General features: G+C 40.1%; 2 protein-coding genes across 2 annotated transcripts in view; one reads left to right on the top strand and one right to left on the bottom strand.

Annotated features, from left to right (window-relative positions):
• The first annotated feature begins 1287 nt into the window (after window positions 1–1287).
• On the top strand, window positions 1288–7206 carry BET1 (Bet1 golgi vesicular membrane trafficking protein). The gene is made up of 4 exons (XM_062494982.1): window positions 1288–1421; window positions 4456–4571; window positions 6469–6525; window positions 7042–7206. Exons 1-4 carry the CDS (start codon window positions 1403–1405, stop codon window positions 7195–7197), a joined length of 348 nt encoding a protein of 115 aa, XP_062350966.1. The 5' UTR covers window positions 1288–1402; the 3' UTR covers window positions 7198–7206.
• A 1318-nt stretch (window positions 7207–8524) lies between these two features.
• Window positions 8525–26609, bottom strand: part of LOC134053088 (probable acyl-CoA dehydrogenase 6) — a 76800-nt gene continuing 58715 nt past the window's right edge. The window contains exons 6-9 of the mRNA XM_062507921.1: window positions 22474–22647; window positions 16428–16589; window positions 16150–16300; window positions 8525–9295 (exon numbers count right to left, since the gene is read on the bottom strand). Coding sequence (XP_062363905.1) covers window positions 9205–9295; window positions 16150–16300; window positions 16428–16589; window positions 22474–22647 — 578 coding nt within the window. The 3' untranslated portion in view covers window positions 8525–9204. The remainder of the gene's footprint in view (window positions 9296–16149; window positions 16301–16427; window positions 16590–22473; window positions 22648–26609) is intronic.

Raw genomic sequence — 26609 nt, 5'->3', positions numbered from 1 at the left:
TTAGTTTGAGTCATTAACGGGAACCAGTAGAAATCAGTAAAGAGTCTGTAAAAATGGTAGCAGTGATAGGACATTTGGTAGGATATGTGGAATGATCTTGTTATAAAATACATACCTTTTGGTTTTTTAAACAGCAAAATGCTCACTAATATTTTGGAGAAAGGAGATTGACATGCACATTGCCTCAACAGGGTCTCTGACAATGACACACCTGTAGCAGGCTACAATGAAGAGTGTAAAAGCATTGACAAGACATGTAAGCTTGAAGGCTTTATTTATTTATACTTCTTTAACGTGGTTTTTCTTCCTGTACGTTGTCACTGGTTAACAAAACACTGATGAGCCCCTCATTTAAAACCATTTGCTGACTACTCATTTAGGCTTCCTGGCAGGAAGAACTGCAGATGCTACGAAACAGCTGCAGCCACACCTGCTAGCTACTCATGCACAGCTGGTTTGCAAGGCTGAGGAGTTCAGGGCACGGTCTCCATGCAGGGAGCTGCCAGGGAATGGGCCAGAGAGCCAACAGCAGTACAGTTAATCACATCAACAAAATTGTATTTATTTCACAGACTTGTTCTGTGAAATCATTAAGATGAATACAAGCCGTTCCATGGAAATAGAACATAAACATTGTGAATATTAATGACACCCATTTGACCTCTGTGTCCAGCCTCTGCTGTGACATGGAATCATGATTTCCTTTTTGTAATGCCAGGAGATCTGCAGAATTAACTTTCCTATGAAGTACTTCCAGTGTATGAAAAAGCTATAAATTCAGTATGACTAAAATGGATTTGGAGCATTAATCATGTCAGTATCATTTTCATGCTTTGCTGTAAGAAACTGTGGAATTAAATGTGATATTTATAAATTGCATATAGACTCAAGATGTTATTTCACAACATTATAAGGAGATTATATATCTATACTCTATGAGTTGTGAACAGGTTACATGTGGTTATATACGGTACAAAACCCATATGTGCTAAAGCGTTGCAAGAAGTGAAAGAATGAAGGCGAAATTATCTTCCAAAGAAAATATTTAAATGATTCAATAATAATGTAATCTTCAGTCTAAGTTTCTGTATGCTGCAGTGGCATGCCTGTTTCTTCTAAATAAACGGTGAAGGGGAAAAAAAGAAGTGAAAAGCTCCCGTCAGCAGTGATTTTTAATTTTTTTGGAAGTGTGTTTCGGCCCTCGGCCGGGACTACAGCTCCCAGCAGCCCCCGCGCGGCCCCGTCGCGCCCCAGGCGCGCTCCCAGCGGGCCGCGCGCGCAGCGCTGTCGTGGCGCTCCCGGGTGAAGGGTCCGTGGCCGAGCCCCGCTCCCGCCTCCTCCTCATCCTCCTCTTTTTCCTCCTCCTCGTCCCGCTCGTCCCGCGGCAGCGTAGGGCAGAGCCATGAGGCGTGCGGGGCTGGGTAAGCGCGGCGGCGGGGCCGGGCCTGGCCGGGCCGAGACACGGGCAGGGCCCGGCCCCTGTCAGGGCTGGGGGCGCGGGAGGCCTGACAGGAGGTGCGCCCGTGGTGCGCGGTGGTGGCAGGGCTCGGAAGCTTTGGTGGGGAAAGGTCATCGCCCCTGCCTCTTCCTCTTGCCCAGCTGGATTTACGGAGCAGCGCTAGGGTTTGTGTATTATCATGGAGTTATAGGATTTAGATTGGAAGTGGCTTCAAAGACCATCTAGGTCCACCCCCCGTGCCTCTAGACCAGGTTGCTCAGAGGCCCGTCTGGCCTTGAACATTTCTAGGATGGGGCATCCACATCTTCTTTGGACAACCTGTTCCAGTGCCTCACCACCCTCACAGTAAAGCCTTCTTTTCTAATATTGCATTTAAACCTACTGTCTTTCAATTTGAACTCTTTAACTCTTTCCCCTCGTCCTGTCACTGCATGCTCTTGTAAATACTCTTGCCCCACTTAGTTGTGCTGTTGTTTGCTTGTTCTAACACCATGTTAGTTTGAGCTGTGTTCCCATGGATAGGCAGATCTGTTGCTCTTCTGCCAAGTCCTTTCTAAATTTAGAAATTGTTTGGGATTTTTTTAAGTACTTCTGTATGTTTTCCTACCATGTTTATAGGAGTGAAAATGCAAGAATCCCAACTTTTATAAATTTATTACGGATATAATCTGGTGCAAATTGAGAAATCCTTGCAGAGTTCCTGCTGAGTGTTTTGAGCAGCTTAGGCCTCATTTTTCAGCCAGGAGTCATGTTGATGACTAGAAGGAAACTTTGAACTCCCACGTCATGTTCTACAACCATGTGGGTGCTGTGACGGCACTGTAAAGCTTAGGAGATGTTTACACCTCTGAAATGCATGACTGAGTTCTGGGGCTTCCTCCTAGAAAGTATTCATGGCTAAACCAGGTGTGTCTGACACTACCCTAGATTTACTCCTACACTTCTGGTATTTTCATTAAATAAAACAAGTATTGGGAACACTTCTTAGTGAATCAAGAGAGGTATTAGGATGTTTATTATTAAAAAGTGTACATCTGATAGTGCTTAGGTCTTCAGTCCTTTCCTTTATCAGACTGATGGCTCCCTCTTGGTTGGAATGGAGGCCACCCAGCTGTGTGTTGTTTATGAAGAGGGGATAGATGCTTACGCAAGGAGTTCTGAAGAAGGAGCATGCCTGTTTTCAGGCTGTCTCTGGAAAACAATGCCTTAGGGATCATCCTGAAACTGCTTTTTTAAAAACTTCTGGAAGGTTAAGCAGACTTAAATATCTGTTATCAGCTGTAGTAAAATTTTCTGCTTTACCTTGACATTTTAGCTGTCACTTCAGACCTGTTTTTTATTTAATAGGCTGGAAATCGAAGCTGAGTACCAGCACCTCTGCAGATGTCACCAGCTTGTCACCTGGTACCTCTCTCTTAGCCTGCAATTATATTGGATCATGTCCCTGTTACATGTCAATGAGCAGTGTAGCAGGACAGCCAGTAGAACTGCCACACTGAAGTTTCTGTGCTTCCCATGGATAGTTGTAGCCAAGATTCTTCTTTGTGCTTCCTGTGACATAGAAAGAAGCATCTGTGCCTGTTGAAAAGCTTTGGGGCACTTGTTCATGTCTGCATTGTCACAGGCCATTTATGAGACCCAGTTTTGGTGTTTTGGCATGAAGCTGTATGGTATATTAACTTATAATCAAGATCGTATGTCACTTGGTAGGAAGCACTGTAGTTAGATTCACTTGTAAAATCAGACACAGTGAGAACAACCCTGACTCTATAAGTCATAACATTTTACTTACATTTCTGTGTTAGGCATTTGTACTTTTAATTTAGGTCAGGGTAAAAAGGCTTCTTGACTCACTGTGGTGAAATAAAAACATGCATTTCATTGCAGTTACATCTTCCTTGTAAGGGGAAGAGGAGGGGCAGGCGCTGATCTCTTCTTTTTGGTGACCAGTGAAAGGACCCAAGGGAGTGGCCTGAAGTTGTATCAGGGGAGTTTAGGTTTGATATTAGAAAAAGGTCCTTCACCCAGAGAGTGGTTGGGTACTGGATCAGGCTCCCTAGGGAAGTGGTCACAGCACCAAACCTGACAGAGTTCCAGAAGCATTTGGACAACACTGTCAGGCACGTGGTGTGACTTGTGAAGATGGTCCTGTGCAGCACCAGGAGTTGGACTTGGGTGATCCTTGTGGGTCCCTTCTAACACACAAAATTCTGTGATTCAGTCTTGTTGAAGATCTCTCTAGCTTAACTTAACAGAGTAACAGTTTACAAGTACAGATGAAAAAATCTTCATTACTTAGATCTAAAGTCTTTATCTCTCATTGTTTTCAGTTCTTAGATTGTAGACTGATTTTTGTCTTGACTGGACATGCCTAATTCTCCTGTGCCCAATGCTGCTGTCCAACTGCTGTCTGTAGGAGATCTTTATTAGAGGTTGGAGGAAATGAATGTGTGAGGCTGAGCAGCTTTCATTCCCTTCTCCCGCTCATACTGTGCTGACTCAGTTGTCTGGGTGACAGTCCTGAAGCTCCATCACCCAAAAAAAGGCAGGAGCAAGAATAAAATTGCAGAATGGTGACTAGAATAGCAGTGCTCTGCTCAGAGGCTTGGCTTCTGCTGTAAGGTCTTGTTTATAAAGAAATTCACATTACCGTAGTATAGTTTCTCCTTTAAAGGTGATATTTTGAGTGATGTTTTTCTTTGTTAGAGAATGATCTCAACTTTCCTATTTTCGGTTTGATTTACCACATGTAATGGCCTCAATGTTTCATTCACATCTCCATGTAGTGCCTGGATTGATTTCCATAGAACTCATCTGAAAACACTCTCAAGGACAAAGAAAATTACAGCCATTCCTCAGTTTCTCTTCTTTTATTTGCATATTGAAGGGTCGCTTATGCATTTAGAAAAAGGTTGAGTCCCTGCTCCAGGAACATGCAGAGAACACTTGCCCCAGTGGTGTTGTCTGTCTCTGACTCCTGACTATTGTGTTTACAGGTGATGGAGCAGCTGCAGGGAGCTATGGCTATACCAACAGTGGCTACAGTGTTTACGAAGAAGAGAATGACAGGTTGACAGAAAGTCTGCGTACAAAAGTCAGTGCCATTAAATCGGTGCGTATTTAACTACAGCGCTGTCACCACGTTCGTTGAATTCTATTATACGAGTCAGGGAAGCGGTAGACTGAGTTTAAAACTGAAATTTAAAATTGATGTGTTAACCTGGTTGGATGTCAGGCTACCACCAAAGCTGCTTTATCACTACTCAGGTGGATGGACAAGGGAGGAAAAAGTATGATAAAAGGTTCATGCATCAAGATAAGGGCAGGGAGAGATCACTCACCAGTTACCATCATGAGCAAAACAGACTCGACTTGGGGAAATTACTTTATTGACAGTCAAATCAGTAGGGTAATGAGAAGTAAAATGCCTTGCTACGTTTCCCTTTTTCCTGGGCTCAACTTCACTCCCAGTTTTCTGTTTCTTAACACTAAGTGGTGCCGGGGAATGGGGAATAGGAGTTGCAGTCAAAAGAATATGTAATGTGGAAACAGCTCTTAGAAATAGCATGCTGACTTCCTCTGAAGGAAAAGTTTGGTGTTCTGATGATTCTGACTCAGATTGAGGACTTCTTTCAAGCAAGTCTAACTGAACAACTTTAATCTAACTGAGATTAAAGTTGTGCGGATTTCTTGTTCTTAAAAGCTTGAAGTTTTATAAAACACATTCCAGGGAATGTTTTAGTCCCGAACCCACTTGAATTCTTACTGCTAATACTGTTGCTTAAAATTGGTTTAGTCTCGGAGAGAAATCAGACAGGTTTAGAATCAGGATATGGAGCAAGTTAAAGGGGTAAAAAAAGAAAGCTGTGACCTTTGTTATCAAATTTCATTTCTTATCTTCTGCTGTGGTATGTTACATTTCAAAATCCATGTATGTCAACAGAGCAGTTCATGGTGCCCCAAGGAACTCTTTCTGGAGTTGCATCTTTTAGTGCAATGGGATAATCTTGGCATATGGAACAGCCTTCACATAATCTTCCAAGAAGTCTCATGTAAAATCAGTTTCACTCTTGATTGAAATGCATCAGTACAAGATAATGAGATTGAGGTTTTGACATGTGAAAACAAACAGGTTTTGGCTAATCCAAAGCATGGGGGCCTGGAGTGCATCTCCCTCCATCCCGGGAGTTGAGCAGGTTGTTCAAGGCCAGTGTGCTCATACCAGAGGAATAGCTGCTAAGAATCAGGCTCAGTGCCAGTTCTCCCCTGTTTAACTCCAGAGCAGCTTTCAGCCAAGACTCGTCTGGCTGGCTCAGAGGCATCACCTTTGTGATGCTGCTGCTCCAGCTGTGCCTGATCTCATACCTCCCTAATTCCAGCCCTAACCTGACTTCACTTTCTGGCTTGGACATGTCTCAGGCTTCTGCCCAGGCTGTTGCTGCCCATGGTCACTGTCTCAGGACTGGCTCTCCCTGGCCTGTGCAGCTTTCCTCCATGTCCTGCAGTGCCCTTGTGTTCTGTGGCACAAAGCAGAGGAGGGCTACACAAGTTCAGTGAAGGAAGTCCCGCTTGTAGCACAGCAGCAGCTTGGCAGTAGAGATCTATTTGCAGGTTACAGGTGTTAACTCCGGCAACACTTTGAGTCAAACCAAAACTGCCAGCAGTTTTAACAGTTGTTCCAGGAAATAGGTAATTGCTACTTCAGGCTTACTAGGTCTTGAGTTTTTAAAAGTCCATGCAATAATTCAAATAAGACATTATCTGGAAAAGGGGAAGAGGAACACTGAGTACTTTCTGTGACTCTTTAGACTCAGATGAAAAATCTTTATTTCCTTAAGTGTTTATTGATAAAATACTGTGCATGTTATTATGTTTTTTGAAAGTATCAGGTATTACTTTCACTGAGGAAATGCTAGTCATGTAATGTATTTTCGATTGGGTTCTCTATGTATTAACTGATTATTCATATTTAATACTTTTTGTTTTTTGTTTTTGGGGTTTATTTATAGCTTTCTATTGAAATTGGAACAGAAGTTAAAAACCAGAATAAAATGTTATCAGAAATTGTAAGTATCAAATAACTAACTTTCTTTAAATACAGGTCAGGATTAGAAGTTAATAATGTAAAGCATCCTGTCTTTTAGAATGAACATTGGCATTAAAATGTTGACAGCTTATTGTTGTAACATGTGACTGATTTGTCAGCAGTGTCAGTATTTCTGTTCAAAAAGATAAGATGTGCAAGTACATTATGCTTCATATTTGAGTATAGGTTTTCAATTAGCAAATGTCTAATATCATTAAATATATTTAATTGTATTCAAGAATAGAAGAAAGAAGCAGAAAATAAGGTGGTCAGAAATGACTTTTTTGCTTACACTTTGCTTTGGCTTGGGGTAAAAATAGCACTAGATAAGTGGGTAAAAGTTTTTCCTGGTTAATTTTTGCCTGTAAAATTATTTTAGTTTTGGAAACTTTGAAAAAACAGGGAAAACTATATTTAGTGACCTATAAGGGTATTTCTTTTCTCAGAATAACATGTTTTTTGTTCTTTTCTTTGCTTGTTTTTTTTTTTAATGTAGGAGAATGATTTTGACTCTACGGGTGGACTTCTAGGTGCAACTATGGGCAGACTGAGAACACTTTCCAGAGGAAGCCAGACAAAGCTGTTATGCTACATGATGCTCTTTTCATTATTTGTTTTTTTTGTAATATACTGGATTATTAAACTGAGGTGATGCATATTACCTCTGGTTTACATTGTATAATTTCAACAATAGTCTTAGTTAATGAAGACATTGATTTGAAGTGGCACATTTTGTGGATAAAACACAGTGAAATCGTTGTAAATTGCATTAACAATTAATGCGAAGTTATATATAGTTTTCTCAATATATCAGAGTTTTTCCATCATCCCCTGTTTTGGGGGGATTATATGTAAATATGCAGAAACTGCTAGCGTAGAGGGATGGATTTTTTAGGCGAAAATTGTTTTTAGAATTGATTGAAAAAATTCAAAGAACAATGGTTATTTGAAAATGAAGTAATTGCAGAATTTCAAGGCTTTCATTCTGCTTTTCATTCGGGGCCATGCTCTAAATTAGAGCTCCAGTTTCAGGCATAAAGTAATTTTGGTTGCAAGACCACAAAGAATATGTGTCTCCTTCTAAATAAATCTTACCTGTGGATTTTTAAAAGGCTGGCCTGAAGCTAGAAAATGTAATAGTGATACCCCCAAAAATTACTTTTGTGGTTAGATGTGATAATGTTTAAGAAGCTTAAACTTTGTGTTTTGGCAAGAAGTTACTTAAAACTGGATTTTTATTTTTTAGCTTAAATGTGACAGATCATGTTTACACATCTACTCTTTTAAGCAAATGCCTTTCATCATTGGGACCAACCAATATGGACAAAGTACAGATGTTTTCTTTATATTTAAAGTATTTCAAACTGAAATGATTCCATTGAATCACTCGAACTTTTACCATTAGTATGTTTACTTTTCAGTTAGTGATAGTCCCTAAATCTACAGTTCATGATGTCTGAAACACAATGGCAGATAATTTGAATTTTATATTAAAGTGTATTATGACACATTTGTTGGAGGTGCAGTTGCATTAGGACACTTTATTTTGAAGACTTAGCTTTGGCCCACCAAGTAGTTTCTAATCATTGAGGCTATTATATTGCTGAGTTTAAAATTTTTAAAAAAATTAAGTTTCCTAGATATTGAAATTGTATCCACAATTCTTAAAAAACTTTTCTAGAAATACTGTATGATGTCTTACCATTAATAATCAATTATGAACTTACAAATAAAGTTTCCTGTAGTATTATCCTAGCTAATGTTGTTTCTATCCATTTTTTTTATACTGTAGGATACCAGTGTGGTTTTTTTGAAATGGTGCTGTATTTAAGGAGCAATTTTTATTCTTTTAATCATTAACACAGGCTGCCTCTTCCAGCTTAAATGGCTGTTCTAGGAAGACGAAGTAATTAGGCACAGTTTCCATATTAATGTGTTTATTTTTAATACGTTTCTTAATAATTATGCACAAAACATGATACATTGTTGCTGAGGTTCAGGCCTCCACAAGCTTCAGATACACTTAAACAGTTGTTTGTAGAATTCTGCAAATAAAAATTTAATACTACTCCCATCACCAAAAGTCCATGACAGAGTGGAATACAAATTGATACGGATTTGGCAAAGATGACAGAGCTAATTTAGATGATTGCTTGCTAAAAGTGAAAGATAGGGAAGGTATACCTGTACTTGAGAGGAAAGGCACAGTTCTGGGGTTTGATTAGGGCAGGGAATAATTTGTACCATAATTGTTCATCTTGAAAGCAAAGTTAATGCTGAAATGAGATTAAGCTATATAGCTTCCATTCATATGGAAGTTCTGTTTCATAATTGTCAGCTTAGATGCTCTAAAGCATTGATAAAGCTTGATTAATGAACACATTTTTTTCTGTGTTCTTAGCATGGGTCATTGGAAAACTTAAGTAACCACTGCAAAAATGGAATGCACGAGGCTGCAAGCTTTCAGAGTGCTTCTTATCAACAAAAATTTAACACCGGAAAACACAGAGTGGTAATGGTGAAAGACCCTGATGTGCATTTTGATGGCAAAATTACTGATCTGTTTTCCATTTGAAGCATTCTGGCTGCTTGTCACCTTCAGTGTGCAGCACAAGTCATGCTCTTGCTTCCTTAATTTTCAAGGAAGAGCAGAGATGCCTCACTTTCTTGGAAGTGTATCCAGGTATTTGCATATGATGGAAAGCATGGTTTCATCTGTGCCACCTCCTATTGACATCAATCTCAAGTCCCTGCAAAAATATAAAGGGTAGATTTAAACATTTGCATGTTGTTCTGATGGTGCTCTGCTTGCTCAGAATTACTTACACATTGCATGCAAATTCCACATGCCTGCAGAACACCTCATCCACTGGCTCCTGGGCAGGGGATCTGAGATGCTTCCTACAACACCCCTGCTGGGCCTGTCCCAAACCTGTAGGTGCCTAAGCCTAGAGTTGAACTGTAGGAGGGGAAGGAGCTTTCCCAGGAACAGCAGCAAAAAGTGATGCAGCACTTAAATTTCCTTAACTGTGATAAAAGAGTTGACCAGCACGATGTATTGGAGAATTGCACAGAAAGGGTACAATTTCCATTCATGGTTTTTAACCAGTGCAGGTTTTCTTAATGGCTATGTAAGATCTGGTAAAAACCATATGAGTATTATGTAATACCTTAGTGTTACATAGTAGTATATTACAAGTAGTGTTGTAAAGTATTCTAGTATAGTTTTCTATAGTCTATAGAGCTTCTGTGCTTTAAAAATGAATGGCTGCTTCAAGAATATTTGCTCTTTGATTTGGTATTTCTAATCACACTCATTTAAAACCTGCCATTACCACCCCTAAGTCATCCTAGCAGCATTGTCTAAGTTCCCAGTGCTAGCCAGTGCTGACTACTGCAGCCTCAAGCAGTTTTACTCTCAAATATTTTACCAATGATGAGAAGAAAAAAACACCACCAATAAAACTACCTGAACAATTCTAAACTACCTCTACTTCCCCACCTTCCTCTGGGCCTTGCTGAAGGCAGCAGACCTGGATCAATGATAGGTTGTTTGTTCTTAAGCACTGTGGTGCTATCTGCTTTGTCAAGCTGCAGAAAGCCCCTGCCAACGCTCAGCATCTGGCACCTTCACTGTAACAACAGCAAGTAACTAATCCTCAGAACTCCTCTGTGATGTCAGTAGAAATCCTCTCTCTGCAGCAGGAATCCTGGACACATGGGGCTTGTTTATATAAAGGTGTAAGCAGGCAGTGGTAAAATCTGGCTTTGGTGGTGTGTGTGTGATGGACAAGTCAGGATGTCATGTGTAAAGACACATCTCAGAATAACAACACCTTTCGTATGCTTTGTGCTTGTGTGTATTGTTACAAATTTGCTGATAATTATATTTTTGTCTCTATGGGTGAGATAAGGAATATTTCTTACAGAATCTACAGCCAGGTGACCAGCTGACCTCTCCTTCAGGGAGACAGGACAGAAAGTTTTCCCCTAATTTAAGAGGATTAAGATGACAAAAGACGCAAATGATTTTAATAATAACAGTTCTCTTCTGGGAAAGAAACTTGCTTTCATCATAAGAAAACAAAACCCTGGGATTAACTATCCTGCCAGAAACTCTATAAAGAAGCTGGGGAAGAGGAGAACATAGGAAAGTCTGCTTGTATATCAGTTATTTAATGTATGCTTATGGTTTAGTAATTCACATTATATCAAGAATGCATTATTAATACACCACATAAATATTTCAATATGTAAAAATATTGGAATTTAATTGCTTTTGTAAGGGACATTGTTAGGCTACTGCTGTAAAAGCTTTTGATCTGGCACAGTAACATTTTGCTTTTGATTTCTGCATCCCCTTTTTGTTGCTACATGACAGAGCAGCACATCCTGAACTACCTGCAGCCCTGCTGAGGTGAGCACCAACCTGTGGTGGCTTCCCCCTGACCAAAGAACCATGAGGAACCAGCCTGCACTACACCAACCAGTTTGTAAAGGTGTCATTTTGAGGAAACAAACCTCTAGCTACTCACTGAATGCTGTTGAATGCTGTTTTCTTTAGAGAGTGGGAGGTAAGCTGAGGAAAGAGAGAAATCCAGCTATTGTGTTCTATCCCTCTAAAATATTCCCTGCGAAGAGTTTCCTTCATTCAAGAAATCCCATGTGTCTGAAATGCTCACTGTAGATTCTAAGACTTTACTCAACCATATCAAGAGACATAAGTGGTAAAAATTAATCCATGTTTTAATGAATAAAAGCAAACAATGTCAAGGTAAAAAACTGCTCTTAAGAGGGAGGGTGTGGAGCCATTCCCACCCACCAAACTCAATCCAGGTTATCAATAACTTCTAGTTAGGTAGCAACAGGAAAAAACAAAAAAGCCTTCCACACTGTCAAATTGTGTTTCCCATCTTTACAGAAGTCATGTCATATAGCCTTCAGAAATGTGTCAAACAGTGCTTCAAGGAGAAAAAGAATGCTCCTTTTAATCTTGGACTACCCTAATTTGAAGGTTATGAGATAACAAAGTTGTTCAAATTATTAGGAACCTTCTAATTAATAGCCTGAAAATGTATTTCTGAATAGTGCAATCCAAAATAGTCTGCAGTTTAACATCCCTCTGTTGGCTGGTGTTGACCCCTCTGCAGCCTGAGTAACATTTGGACCTTGTTTTGCACAACCTAAGCCATGCCTATTACCCTGCCCCTAAAACTTTTGGTCCCAGTTTTCCTGAAAATCGGGGCTGGTCCTTATCCCAGTCTGAGCTCTCCCTTGTGTGCTATTTCCCTAGCCATAAAGCAGAGACAAGTACCTATTCACAGCACAAGCAAAGTTTTAGATCTTGCAATGTGCTATATGGAGCTCATGGCACACTAAATCTGTCTGTAGCCTCAAACTGGCAAAATGCTATTGTGTTTGCAGTTGTGCCTTCCAGTACCATTTATTAGAAGCTGGGCCTGCTCTGAGAGCTGCTCTACACTACATTTTCCTCTGGAAAAAAAACAAAAAACAAACAACATATGGAATTGGATTGAAGTCCTTTCTGTTCCCAATCAAGAGAGGAGCCTGCTGCACTATCTATGATGCAGGTATCTTCACAAAACTTCAAACTCCTGCCAAAATAAAGAAAAATTTACTTTCCCTTTTCTGGCAGTGATCAGTGCTGGTCAGATATGGGAAAACAAACAAGTTTTGGTAGCTTAAGCCCTGGTTAACCCTAATAGCCTGGCTTTATGGCAGAGGTCCTTCAGAGATGCTGCTCTCCACTTCCCTGGTTAGAAATCCTTACCAAGGATTACCAATTAGTAAATCCTTGCCAAGGTTTGCATGGCTCAGAGTAGCGCTGCTTCCCAGGCCATTAATACACTGCTTATTTTCAGCACAAACGTGATTACAAAACCTTTAACCTTTTTTTTCTCATAACTAACCATTTTTAGGTTTTAACTGCTTTAAGGTTTTATTCCTGGCAAGAATTTTCTCCAAAAAATGTACTGATGAACCCTCAAGCCTAATATTTTGTGACTTCTTCCATCTTCAGACTCAGCTCGATTACCTACAGACTGTCCAAATTAAGCAGAATCTGAAGGAGGCCTTGTTCTAGAGTGAAGAGTTTGAGCTGGTGTCACCCAGTGCAGCAGCCATGCCTGCCAGCTCCCATGACCCTGTCCCTTCCCCCTCAGGCACATTCTGAATGTCAAGATGAGGGAATGGACATCACCTTGGCCTACTCAGAGCATAAAGCGGGGTGTAGAGCATAGCTCTACTTTAAAGTCATCACTGTACAGTTATCTGCTTTGATTTGCTGTCTTAAAGGTAGATGTCATGTGCTTCATCTCCTAAATTCCTTCTCAAGGTACTCATAAAAGTCAAACAAAGTGGTAGACAGGCATCTGTCTCAAAGCCTCTGCAGAAAAAGGTGGAAACTGCAGATTTCATTTCACAGATGACAGGGACTGGTATTAAGTCTTGTCTCAGCAGTTAGCTACAGACTTCAAAGCAAATTGTTTTTGTCAGCAGAAATGGATAGGTTTCATTTTGTTTGGTACAACTATAAATTGCTAAAATGAAAAAAAATCTGATTAACCCCTCCGCAATTGTCCGGACTCACTCAAGTTTAGACATGTTTTGTAAAGAATGGAAGATTATAAACAATGAAATAAAAAATGAAACTGAATGAAGTATTTGAACTAACTTTTTAAATATGTGAAGCAAAAAAAAAAAAAAATCTAGATGGAAATATATTATTTACTTTAAAAATCCTCTTTAAATTATACAGAATTTTTTTAAACTATCCTCAATTACAAAAAGACCTTCGTATTGCAATAACTATGCAACAGTTGAGAAAAATGGAAATGTGTTTCTGTTTCACATGAGTAGTCAATATTTTTTCACTACTTTCTTGAGTCTTTCACAATGTAGCAAGTAAAGAAATGACAGCATTTTCCCCATCACAGCCCACAAGAGTAAAACTTGTAAGAACCGGAAGCAGTTAGACATTGTGTATAATAGTTTGTAACAATCTTAATTTTAAAAAACCCAACAAACCAAACTCTTTTAATAAGACCACATAAGTTCTTTCCATAACAACTGAAGTGCACATAGTTACTATTAAAATATATGGATCACTACCTGAAATTTTTTAAAACTCATGAAATCTGAAAAATTGCAATAAACTTGATACTAAAAGGTTTCTTTCCTGTGATCTCTCATAACCTGGGTTTTCCATATAGATGACGGGTTTGTTGAATAATTGATTTTTGCCAAGTCATGATGCCTTTAAGTCCTTTCAGACAGAGGAGAGAAAAATAAACAAGCATGACTCCAGGCTAGTGCTTTCCTTCTTCAGAATCCTTCTGTTAGGGTACAGCTTGGAAAGTCTTTATGGGGTCTATATTGGCTTGTATTTTTCTGTGAAACCTTTAGATATTTGGGCTCTAAGGCTTTTGCTTTTTTTTTTTTTAACCTATTCCTATTAGAATCTGTACAAGTGAGACATTTACATATATAAAATCAAGCCAGTATAGACACCTACATGGAGAAGCAGTTCTCTTTATGTCTTCTAGAGAACAGGTGCTTAAGAAATGCCAGTTGTTCTACAAAGTTTGAAATGTCTATGATTAAAGGACAGATATGAATAAAGTAATTTGGCAAACAGTTTTGTGCCATTTCTGTTCATGATCTCTAACTGACATTAATAAGTGAAATTCAGAGACTTCATGCACTAACCATGCATTGTGCTGTGTGTTCTTTGAGGAGTGACTAACAGCCCGATGTGTCTGAGACTAACCAATATTTATTTGGAAACTTCATAAAGATTATGCTACAAAAATGTTTGTCCATTAGGACTAGATGTCCTGCTGTACAATTATACTGCTGCTACTGGACAAACATCACAGTGACGTGAACAGTTACTCAGACTGCTGTACTAAAAAGAGCAGCTTTAGGGAAGTTGCTGCTTTGCTTATTATTACAGTTTAACAAGATTCTGACTTGAACCTGTAATTGTTTATTTAGGTAAAACTCTCCTTGTCCCTTCCTGGACCTTTGATTACTCAATGGTGGAATTTTAATGATTCATAGAAAATTTCAGTATATAAATATCACACTGTCTTTAGCCTTATTTATAACAGTGTTTGCTTTAGAGATAGAAAGAGACTTTTTTTTTTTTTTTTTTTTTTTAGCCAGCTGACTGTGTACACCAACAGGAAATACTCTGGATTTCTTCTAAGGAAAAATGTGACTGTGCTGGTGTACTTGGAAACCACTCTGGAATCCACACAGAAAAGCTCACAGTTAGCACTACTATATTGGGCTAGAAAATCTTAAAACTACGTACACATTAATCTGTACAGACTACAACATTTACAGTAAGTGCAGCAAGACAGGGATTAATTTTATTCAGAGTGCCTATTGCAGGAGCTCTTAACATTTCCATCGCCAGTGACCATTAGTTGTTAAAATAAGGCTGTGAAAAAAATAACTAAGGAAAACCATTAGATTGACAGCTGGTTTAAAATTACCATCATAAAGTAGTCTGTATCTTTGTAAGAAAGCTTCAGAAGTCCACTTGTCAAAAATATTGAGGATCTCTTGACTTACTGCAATGGCATTCCTGTTCATAAAATTATTTTAAAAATAGAAAAGCTATCTCAACCTACCTGAGGAGAAACAAACTTTTTGCAGATTTTCTCAAGTGTTCTGCTCTCACTTTACACAGACACCTTTAGTAAAATTTCCAAGTAACTGAACCACTGATTTGGCTAACTTTGGATTAGGTATTGTCTATGTAAGGGCTTAACAGAAAGCTGTTACTGCAAGAGAATTCCAGATCAATTTTGGTACTTCTACAGAATGTAAGGCACTGAGGCCAGCTACCAAGAAAACTGTTTCCTTAAGGATAATTTTGCTCTAAATAGATAAGAGATGAAAATTTGAAGGGACTTCAGTTGATTTGCAAAAAGGCCTCTGTACCATTTTAATTATCTAATGACTTTCTAGAAGCAATTAGATCTCTCATGTTTCTCACATGGTATCTAATGTGACTAAGAGGGTGGAGACTGCTACAAGAACAGACAACTGCAGAAGTGGGGAACTCCAGTTTCACACATATCTGGGGGAAAAGAGAAAGCTGATTTTCATTCACCTTAGAAGAAAGCTTCTGGTATTAGTTCTGTTCTTGTAATCAGGATTACAAGCAAATAAAAAGCAAAGAGAAAAAAAAGCCACTGGTTGGCAACTCAGTTCTCCCCCCCTTATTTTTTTCTACTCTGTGGTAGATACCAGAGGACCATAAGGGAAAATACTGAGTTTTCTGCTTTCATTTGACATTTAAGCTAACCCTTGGGTAGCTCAAACTTTATACCTATAATGCAAAGTGAAGACTTGGCAAAAGAATAGCAACCTTTGACACTTGGCGTCCAAAGTTAATTGCACTGGGTGTCCTTGCATCCACAACCCACTGCAGTGACATGCTATGAAGTGGAACAAGACCATTCACACTGGTGAGAAGCTGGTGTTCTTTTTAAGTAGGTGATTGTTTAACAGGGCATTTAAGAGGCTAAATTTCAGTTAAAGCCACTTTGTATTTTCATCACTCCCTTACCTGTAAAACCTAGTCACAAGAACTTCACTGGTGAATCCCATTCCTCCCCAAAACTGGAGACAGCTATCAGTCACTTCACGGGTCAGACGTCCTGCCTTTAGCTTAGCCATGGAAGCAAATTTTGTCACATCGTTGCCTTCTACGTAGAGAGCTAAATAAAAAAAAGGAGAGAGATAAAAAAGCAGTCGCTCTGGAAATCACCTCCACATGTTCCTTTAGCCTGAGGAGGTTCTTTGCACGAAGAGAAGCCCATCTGGGATGCAGATGTGGGAGCTCACCCACGGCGCGGTGCAGCAGCGAGCGCAGGAGCTCCACTTCGGTTGCCAGCTCTGCCAGGCGGAAGTGCACGGTTTGGTTGTGCAGGACAGGCTGGCCAAACACCTTCCGCTGCCGGGTGTACTCAATAGTTTCCTGTATAATAGTTTCCATTGGTGTCAGGGCTGGAAGAAACAAAGCACAGAACAAGACATCATTTTAGCCAGATCTGTTTAGCTTCTTGTTGAAAAAAGTGGTTTTTTCACATTGAACAACCAACATACTAGGTTTTTTTAAGCAAATTGTTCTGCACACTCCTTTTGGGGTGAAGCTTCAATTCTGAGAAGAGTCTGATACCTCCTTGTACCTTGAAGACATCTATCTCACTTTCGCCCCAAACTGCCAAGACCTGGAGGAGAAGGAAGTGAGTAGGAAAGAGAGAGAGTCATAAAAGCAGTACCAACATGATGAGGTAAACTTTATGCTTAGTTTGTCATTTGGAGCCCTAGCAAAAGCTTGGGGCAACTCCTACTTTCTATGACACCTGTGTCCTGAAAGTTTGTTAAAATCCTGGAAAAAAATCTGAAGGCAGACAGTGTAGTGTGCTTGTGAGGAATGTTGTAGAAATGTAAACTGAAGGAAGCCTTGAGGACAAGGCAGAAACCTATTCTGAGATCAAGGAATACAAATAGACTGCTTATTACGTCTGCATTCTGTGATCAGATCCCAGCACAGAGAAGAAAAACTTCACATCCACTTTAAAAAAAGCATTAAATAATTCTCCTAAAGGAAACAGAAATAGGGCACTGCTATGAAACAGGTGAGAGAGGCAGCAGATGATACTTTAAAGCAGAACTAGTCTGCTGCTTCTTTTTGTGCAAACTGAGACATAGCCCGTTTTAAACAAGAAAAAAAAAGGAAACGTTTATTTTCCAAGGTAAACCAACCTTGAAGTAAATGAATAAGCTATCAGTCTCTTGAGGTGTAGCTGGGATAACAGCAGGTACAGAATGTGTGGAGAATTTTGTTTGGAAAATGGACCTATCTTACTATGACAAGCAGCAGGACATGATTTCACAAATATATCTGTATGAGAAGGGTCACATTTCCTCTTTTCAAAATACACATATCTACATCCATTTGCATTTAGAGTCAAAACCACAAAACTCTGAATGTGAAAAGCAAAATAAACCCAAGCCTTGAACTGCTATGAAATCTCTTTTCCTACCTGCCAGTTACACACGACAGTTCCTTGCAGGAACCTGGTGTGGTTCCACGTACCTTTTTGCTTTGTTTTCAAGATCATTGCTATTTAAATTTCATCTCTGGACTGCTCTCCTGTGTAGATTCTGCATCCCACCAATTCCCCCTGCCATGCTTATTCACCATCACTTTCATAGAGCACCACTTTTCACATGATGTCTCCACATTCCATAGGGTGATCAGCTTTTCTCATTACCTAAATATTTTCCCCTCCTTTCTCGTACAACTAACCTCAATGCTTATTTTTCAGAAGAGCATATACAGTAATGTCCTCATTTCTTCTGTGTTAACACACTATATTGTCACCCAAATGCTGGCTTTCTGGACAGGAAAATAAATTTCTGTTTTCAGAAACATCTCTTGGATAGAAATAAAAGACAATGTCACACAACACTGTAGCATGTATAACAGCAACAGCTTTTTTACTTTTTTGTTCATGGTCTCCAGCTTGAGAAATGTAAAGAAAGAGTGAGGAGTATCCAGGTACCACTTGTCCCTTTCCCTCAAATTGAAATCTGGGAAGAATACAGTGAAGTCTGAGCGCTGGGTGGGAAACTAAACAGTACATGCCATTGCTAGGAGAGCAGAGGGGAGGTGGAAGGGATAAAGATGAGGGATTAATCTTGTGTTGGTCTGTCAGAGCAAGGTGCTCCAGCACAGCTTGTGTGGTTCCCAGTATCCAGCACCAGGGAAAGAGGGGATGGGAAACAGCAAAGAGGAAGCAGGAACAAGATCAGATGGGAAAAAACAGGAGAGGAATTGTTTATGTCCTGCTTGCAAAAGGTCTAAAGAATGTGAAGGCACTTTGGCCAAACTCTACTCAGGCTGTCATCACACATCATGGCTCAGACTGGGGTTCTGGGAAAACTCTTACAGCGTACACCTGTCCAATTCACTGCCTCCTTCCTGCCCCTGCTGCTCCATCCTCCTGTTTCCTTAGCTGCCATTACTACCCTTCTTAGTTCAGGAATTGTCATTTGCACACAGAAACAAACAGAGGAAATCTAAGGACTGTCCTGGGCTTCTTCAAAAGAGGCCATTAGGTCAAGGGTCATGATTCTCTCCCTCTACTCTGTTCTCCTGAGACCCAATCTGGAGTACTGCATCCAGCTCTGGAGCCCACATTACAAAACAGACATTGATCTGTTGGAGCAGGTCCAGAGGAGGGTCCTGAAGAAGATTACAGGGCTGGAGCACGTCTCCCATGAGAGCAGGCTAAGAGTATTGGGGTTGTTCAGTCTGGAGCAGTGCAGGCACTGGAGAGTCCTTATTGCAGCCCTTTGATATATAAAGGGAGCTTATAAGACAGATGGGGACAGAGTTTTTACCAGACCCTGTAGTATCAGGTCAAGGGGCACTGATTTCAAACTGAAAGAGTATAGATTTAGATTGAACGTAAGGAAGAATATTTTGGAATTGGAACTACATAATCTGTAGGGTCCCTTCCAACCCAAATCATTCCATCATTCTATGAATCTAAGAAATTCCTTATGAGAGTGGTGAGACACTGGAGTTGTGGGTGCCCCATGGCACATCCATTCCCTGGCCATGTTCAAGGTCAGAATGGATGGGGTTTTGAGCAACCTGGTTTAGTGAAAAGTGTCCCTGCCTGTGGTGGGGGGGTTGGATGCGATGAACTTTAAAGGCCCCTTCCCAAACCATTCTGTGATGCTGACGACAGGAATTCAGGGCTCTGAGCACAGCTCTCATATGGCAAAGCTTGGCTGTGTAGCAAACAGCACCAAAATGTAGCACATTATGAATACCATGACAGCCAACAGCTGTGTTCAGCAAGATAACAGCATACAACACTTTGCCAGTCATACAAATTCAGAGAAATGCCATTCATAATATGGAGCCTCCTTCTTTTTCTGTGTATTTGTTTCCTTTTTTTTATACAGTGTTCCCCACATCCTCAGGCAAACTTAGCCCCATGGGTTTCAACTGACAGAACATGCAGGAAATGTCGCTCTAGAGCAGGAATAAGAAATGCGTGGCCTACCACACAGCTGAGAATTGTGAAAGCACTTGAAGTTGCCAAATGCAGAATAATCTTTTCCTCGTATCTCCATCCAACTTGAAATTTCTGCTCACTGTAAATACACTTTGTCTTGTTGCTATGTCTCCTCTCAAAAGAAAAGGAAATTAATATATTTTTCTTAATGAGTGAGCTGTAAGATGAGCAATCTGATTCTTAAGAATGTGTGTTGCCCATGCAAAAGGATCTGTCTTCCTGCTTACTGGCCATGACTCAATGGTGCTCATAAAACTGAAGTCTCAGGAGCAAACAGAAGTCAGTGCCATTCTGCTCTCACATGCGCATTGAATTCCCTCTTTGTCTGAGTTAAGCAATTCACATAACAACTGTTTGCTTTTTTTGCCACAGCAACATTCTTCTCCTGTGATCAGTGCAACAGGTCCTCAAAAGGACAGCGTTCACCAAGTATCACAACATGGGAGACACATGGCACCTCTCTTCCTTCAGTGAAGCAAGAAATACAGTGACTTTGACCAATGCCTTTGATAATGTGTCACTCAGAAGAAGAGACCACACCTGGAACCAAATTTTGCAATTCCAGGAAGTTAATTTTCCATTTGTATTTTAAACCTGACTGAAAACAGATTAAAAAAAAAAGAAAAAGTGAAGAAAGATACTGGCCACAAAGAAGATAATTAATAAAGAAAAAGAAGTCTGTGAAGCATGTGATACTTGAAACTAAAAATACATAAAACCCCCACCAAACAAAGAGAAACAGAACAAAATACCCCAAGCACAACACAAAACACCTAGAAAGGAAAAACAGACCAGAATGGCAGTCAACTGCCTTTTTCAAGTTAAAGGAAGCAGTGAAAGTGAGGATGCCAGGACATATCCCTAAAACATTTAAAAGCAGACTGATGATTTTCAATGTCACAGTTATGAACTGGGAAGGAATAGAAATGTCCTACTGAGGGGCAGAAGGGAAGACCAGGATTAAAAATGCAGGCCTAATCACAAAACTACTGAAGGCACTTACATAGTTTCACACATCTGAGCCTTCAGCAGAGCAGTCGTGGTTGATCATATGTGAAACCATTTGCAGGACTGAAAGTTAACACCTCTAGATACTGTGGTACAACAAACTGCACCCATCATGTGCTGGGCTCCCTTCTGAACGCTAGTCACTCTTTTTCTTGTTTACCACAACTGGTGATCCCTGAAGTTTGCAGCTTGGCCCAAACCATGGACCCATTGTCCCTGCTGCCAGTGCTTTTATGTATTTCATATCAGATAGTTGATAAAAAGCAAACCCAAGGAGTCCAGCAAGGTTTACACAGGAGCCACTGCAGAAGGCAGCTCCGTCTCTTGGGTGAGCTCCAAGATTCTTCCTCCCTGAAGGCCACTGCCTGGCCATAGCAGACAAGGAGAGATGCCCTTCCCAGGCTTCTCATCCAGGGTAAGGGTTCACCTGCTCCTGCTGCATTGTTTTGGACAAAATAAAAAAAGTATTGAAACCTGGTGTTCCAGTTCCTGGCAGAGCACAGCAACAGCCAGGCAGTTGTGCAAGACTGGACAGTACCAAGCTGCCCGTGGTTTTAGCAGGAATGATCTAACCTGCCAGGCCTTGTGTATTGATGTGCACACGTCACTTTTGCCTGGGGCATGACTAAGGCTGCCTGGGGAGTCTCACTGCAGCCCAGAGCTTCTGATGGTTTGTTTAATTTAGATCTCAAACTGAGCATAAAAATGCACAATGCACATCCTTGCAGTCTGTACACACCTCAGTTAAAGCAAAAGCAGTGGTAGGATCACAACTCCTTCTTGCCTGGGTCTGCAGTGACATCCTTGGCAAGTTTAACCTCCTGTCCTTTGCTAAAACTACTCTCACATGTACTTTTTATCTCAGGCTGAACTAAGAACTTTGTCTCAAAAACCAATTTTTTTTTAAGAAGGCATTTGAACTCTGAAATATTTGGTCTTGGATGAACCCAAACCAGTGAGTGTTTTTTATTTGTTCACTGAATCAAAACACCACTTCTTAGAATGCTCAATTCTCCAGCCATACACAGACAGTGACAGACAGAGAGTGCACAAGAGCATGAATACAGTGACATCATTTAGACAACCCTGGAATCTGAATAGGACCAATCTTCTTACAGTGAAACACATTAACTTGAAGAAGTAAACACGAGGGGGTAGGAAGAAAGTTTGCAGACTGAAAATAGACAATTCAGACTTCAGTGTAGTTTCCTGGAATATCCAGAATCCATATAACCCAAATACATGGATTTGAGTACAGCCTGAATTCTGAATAACAAACTCTGTGACAACATAATTTCAGGGAAAGGAATGTGGTGCTGTACCATTTATATCCAAAGTGTACCAAGGTAAAGCAGATCTGCAAAACAAAGCTCTGACATCCTGCAAGAGCCACTCCTTTACACAGCCAATAAGTTAATTTTCTGAAATCCATGATAAGCATCATAACTCACTGTACTACAGGAAAAGTCACCATCCTTCTATTTCATGCCAGTATTTTGATAGCCTTTGCACTATATTTGTAATGTACATAACATGATGCTGTATTTTCTTACCACAGAGAAGCACCAAGAAAAAGAAACAAGGCAAAAAGAGCCTCTGCAATGGGTCACAAAATATTTCCTGCTTCAGGTTTTCCTACAGCCTGTCGACTGTGTCCAGGCTATGATGGATTTCAAAAACAGATCCTAAAAAGTCATCACAACTTACAAGAAAAGTGCTGTTTGTCATGGGAAGAGTGACCCCTGTGTCCCTGCCCTGCTGCAGAAGCACGAACCATGACTTACCGGTGGCTACGCCCCACAGCCGCTCCTCTTGGAATTGCAACATCTGGTACGTAAAACCCTTTCCTTCCTCACCGATGAGGTTTTTGCAAGGGACCCTTACATCTTCAAAAAAGATCTGAGCTGTGTCCGATGATCTCATACCCAGTTTGTCTATCTTTTTAGCAATATGAATGCCTGAAGAGAAAGGCATATGAGAGAGATCACAAAAAACAGAAGCACTATGAACAAATACAATGTTTTCAGAAAGAAAAGTCTGCAGATATGAATGCATGTTCCAAGACAACAGTGAAACCTATGTTTAGGAAAAATATAACAGTATACTGGAGAAAAATATTTTTACTATTTTAAAATGTTTTTCCACTTCATTAAACCAGAAAATCCGAAACTTTAAATGTAAAAGGCCCATTTTTTCATTATGTCCCCAAATAATAAATACTTAGAGTCGTAATAATCCCACTCCACACAGGTCTTCAAACAATGCAATATTTTTTTTTGTTTATATTTGATTTTATCTAGCATTTCAATAAAATGCTGAAATCCAAGTTGGCAATATTTGCCAAGTGCCTGCACTGCTATGAAACACTACACAAATATTCAGTAAGGACAAAAATGGAGTTACATTTTAAGTTGCAGCTATGAGTATTTCTCCTCCTGGAAATCCTCTTCTTTCCCTCTCATCTTCATTCATCCTCCCCTTCCTAGCCTATGCTGCTTTTTTCTGGTACAGTGATCACTCTGAGTTTTCATGTGTGTATGTGAGGAGGGTTTGCTTCTCCACGGACCTCTCTACACAGCACTGACTCTGACCCCACGTGCCCTGGTGTGTTGAAGATGAGCCTGGTTCCTTCAGGTCTGGCAACACAAGGGTTCAGCTACCTCGTCACAGGACTCCTCCCTCAATTCCTCCAAACTGTTTTTTCATAGCTACAAAGTTCTTTCTTGCTGTTGTTCAGATGCAAGCATGGCTTACCACTGTGCCATGAGAGTTTAGCAGGCACCCAATGTTTTCCCATGGCAATTCACCTGTCTTCTTTTATCTCCCTGTTGATCTGGAGCTAATTCAAATAATCAGGGTGAAAATCAAGCACGTTTCAAAAGCAAAAGAAAGACAACAACCAGGCATAAGGATTTGTGTACAACACTTTAATTACATCTGACAAGTCTGTATATGTAGCAAAGCAGTCCTCCAACTCAGCCTATGTATCTTTGCCAGAAAACCAAAGCTTTTTACTACTCACGTACATGTTATTCCAACCAGCTTTGTGATGAGCAGGTATTCTGTTGTTATTTTCCTCTTTTTTTCTTTTTCAATCCTCTACTACTCTCTGGCATGGCTCAGTAGAAGCTGATTGGTCACCACACAGATTGTTGTGGTCCCTCTGTACTTTTTGTATCTTGTTATTCTTCACAGCTTTCAGAGAACATCTCTTTCTGAACTAATACAGATGTCTCAACTTCTACTCGCAGGAGGCCTTCAGCCATATGGAAAGGACTTTGGTTTTGTAGGCAGAAGTTGGCAGCCATTTCCTTCAAATTTACTTTCTCTGGCTGCACTAAATAAGGTTATGGAAATTTTCATCTCTTCACAGAGATGAAATACTGACAATATTTACAGATGCCAAGACTGCTCTGAGAACAAGGTCCACATAGACTTCCACAAGTTCTGCTCAGATTTTTTTCTCCACCAACCAATCTGTAAACAGATTATGTATTAGGAAGACTTGCTTTGATATATGTTCAATGCAGGAATAAAACCAGGCCAGCTGTATAAAAATTCTTGACTCTTGAATTGAAAATTATTCAGCAATTTGTACTCAGCCAAAAAAGCATTTGTGGTTTGTTCCCATATTAAAACCAGAGCTAAATAACCACACACTGAGCAATTTACAAGCCCAGATGAAATATGGAACATTGTTTCCCATTGGAATTTTGCTATTTGGTTTCTTTGAGAGTCGCAGAGATCATGTGTGGTCTAAAGCCAACTGGCTTTATGCAATCACTGCTCCTCACCCATGCACTTACTGCTCTTATTAGTGGATGGTTTAAAAGGAACTCTCCTCAAGAAAGCACATCTGCTGCCAGTTTATTATTTTGCTAAATCAATCCTGTTGTTTACTTTCCAGATCCACATACAGCAACAACTATTGAAGAAAGCTCTCACAGTCTTGGTTAGAGGAGCTAAATGTGCTACTGATTTCTACCTGCAATTGCTCCAGACTAGGCTGTGTGTTCAATTTTCCTGGGTCCAGCAGCATCCCCCTGTGTCATGCCCTACCAGTTTCACTCACTCTTAATTCATGGTTCTCACCTACAAGGAGACCAAGCTGCATCAATCTCATGTGATACTCCTTCTGAGACAAGCATGTGCTTCATATCATGGAAGAAAATCGTACATAATCATCTCTTTGGCCACTGTGGGGACATCAAAATCTCCCTTCTTTTAATTATCTTCCTTCTCTTCCTAAGGGGTACTACAAATGAAAAATTACCAGAAGCAGTAGAAATTATGGGCCCAGATAACTCCTGGAGTTTGTGTGTATTAAATAAATCACACGTAACAACTCACAAATCTCAATTTAACAAGGCCAAGCCCCTGACTTACTAAAATCACTCTATCAGCCATTTGAGCCACTTGCACCAGTATCACTGAGATGGATTGCTACTTCTCTGCCTGGGCAGTTCCCAAGTGTCTTTGATTTTTAATTTTCCCCCATTCCTCCAGCTTTCTGACAATCTCGTTTATTTCCTATATTCTGTCTTGAGACAAAGGCAGTTGCTCTCTCCTGACACCATTTAGTGCCATTACAAATGGAAACAGGCACATTTTAAATTGCAATCCAAGAAACACGCTCTTTCTGTTTTCCTGGTTGCTCTTCTCTTTATTAACTCCTCTTTGCTATCTTCCCTAGAGCTATCAGAGGACTCAGAGGACAAACCAGAGGACAAACAGTTACCAGATCAGGGCTGTGAGCCATTTGTCTATACACCTTGCACACAGACATCTTGCAAGTTGTTAGATTCTCTTTCATTATATGAAAAATTCAGCTGCTGTTAAAATACATTGTTATTGCATGAGGAGTATTCACCTAATTTGTATATCTATTCTGGATCCAGGGTGCTATTATCCAAATTTCCTTTATGAGAAATGTATTCAGCAGTGTCTGTCAAATCTAGACCGTTATTTATTTCTGGCTAGATTAGAGAATATATATACCTAAAATTAGAAGAAGCAAATCCTACTTTGTCAGTTCAATAAACTACCAATTGCTGAAATTAATATTTCACTTTCAGACTTGGAATCCTTTTTTGTCTCCTTTTTTTCTTTTTTTTTTTTTCTCCACCATACTATATAGATACAAAACAACTTAGATTTTAGCAAAAATACACCACAGATCCTTCCTTACCCAGCCATATAAGCTGGTGCCTGCAGAGGTGAGTCACACATAACACATTTGCTCCCCATTGCAGTTGCTTTGAGCTTTGACACACATACATCCACAGATGTTGGAGAGCACATCATTCGGTGATGTCCTCCAGACAGTTCCTGTACAGCCTTGGTCTGCTGGTCTCCACTGAGCACAATCTTTAGCAGACAGACATCCTTAGGATGTATCAAACCAGATGGAGCTTCCTGAAAAATCTCACTTCTGATATGACTCACCCACTGAGCACAATCAACAGACTCAATGCTTCATTTCTAAAGGTCACCGATCTTGGTACTGTGACCCCTTTGGAGGTAAAAATGCATATCATCACAGAATTAAAACACATGCATTTTGAAGAGCACAAATTTTGTTCCTACGAAGACTTCTACACTCCTGCAGATCAGCTTAAGATGTCTCAGGCAATTTTTCTATTCTAAATCTATTTAATGCAAGTAAAGAAGGTCTGTGTATAGTCTGTGAGACCTAACATCTCCGCTCTCTTAGAGCTGAGAGCTTGTGTCTTTTTGGAGTAAGCAAAGTTGCTGAAAACCTCTAAGTCAATTTCTATATACCTTATCTGCCACTAACTGTGGCTGCTGGTTTGTTGTTTTAGGAAGGTTGATCTCAGAGATGTAGTACTGCATTTGTATGAAAAATCACAAGAAGGACTTCATTCATTTATCAGCAGATAGCTAATAAGTGAATTCTCCT

This window comes from Cinclus cinclus, chromosome 1, assembly GCF_963662255.1.
Source record: "Cinclus cinclus chromosome 1, bCinCin1.1, whole genome shotgun sequence".
NCBI classification, from domain to species: Eukaryota; Metazoa; Chordata; class Aves; order Passeriformes; family Cinclidae; genus Cinclus; species Cinclus cinclus.
The sequence above is the reverse complement of the archived record's forward strand: the minus strand, read 5'-3'. Positions and strand labels throughout refer to the sequence as shown.

Excerpts from the sequence above, each read along its gene's own strand:
- BET1 (XM_062494982.1), top strand. Across the intron at positions 4,572-6,468 it reads AAGTCAGTGCCATTAAATCG|CTTTCTATTGAAATTGGAAC; the intron begins GTGCGTATTTAA and ends GTTTATTTATAG. Across the intron at positions 6,526-7,041 it reads ATAAAATGTTATCAGAAATT|GAGAATGATTTTGACTCTAC; the intron begins GTAAGTATCAAA and ends TTTTTAATGTAG.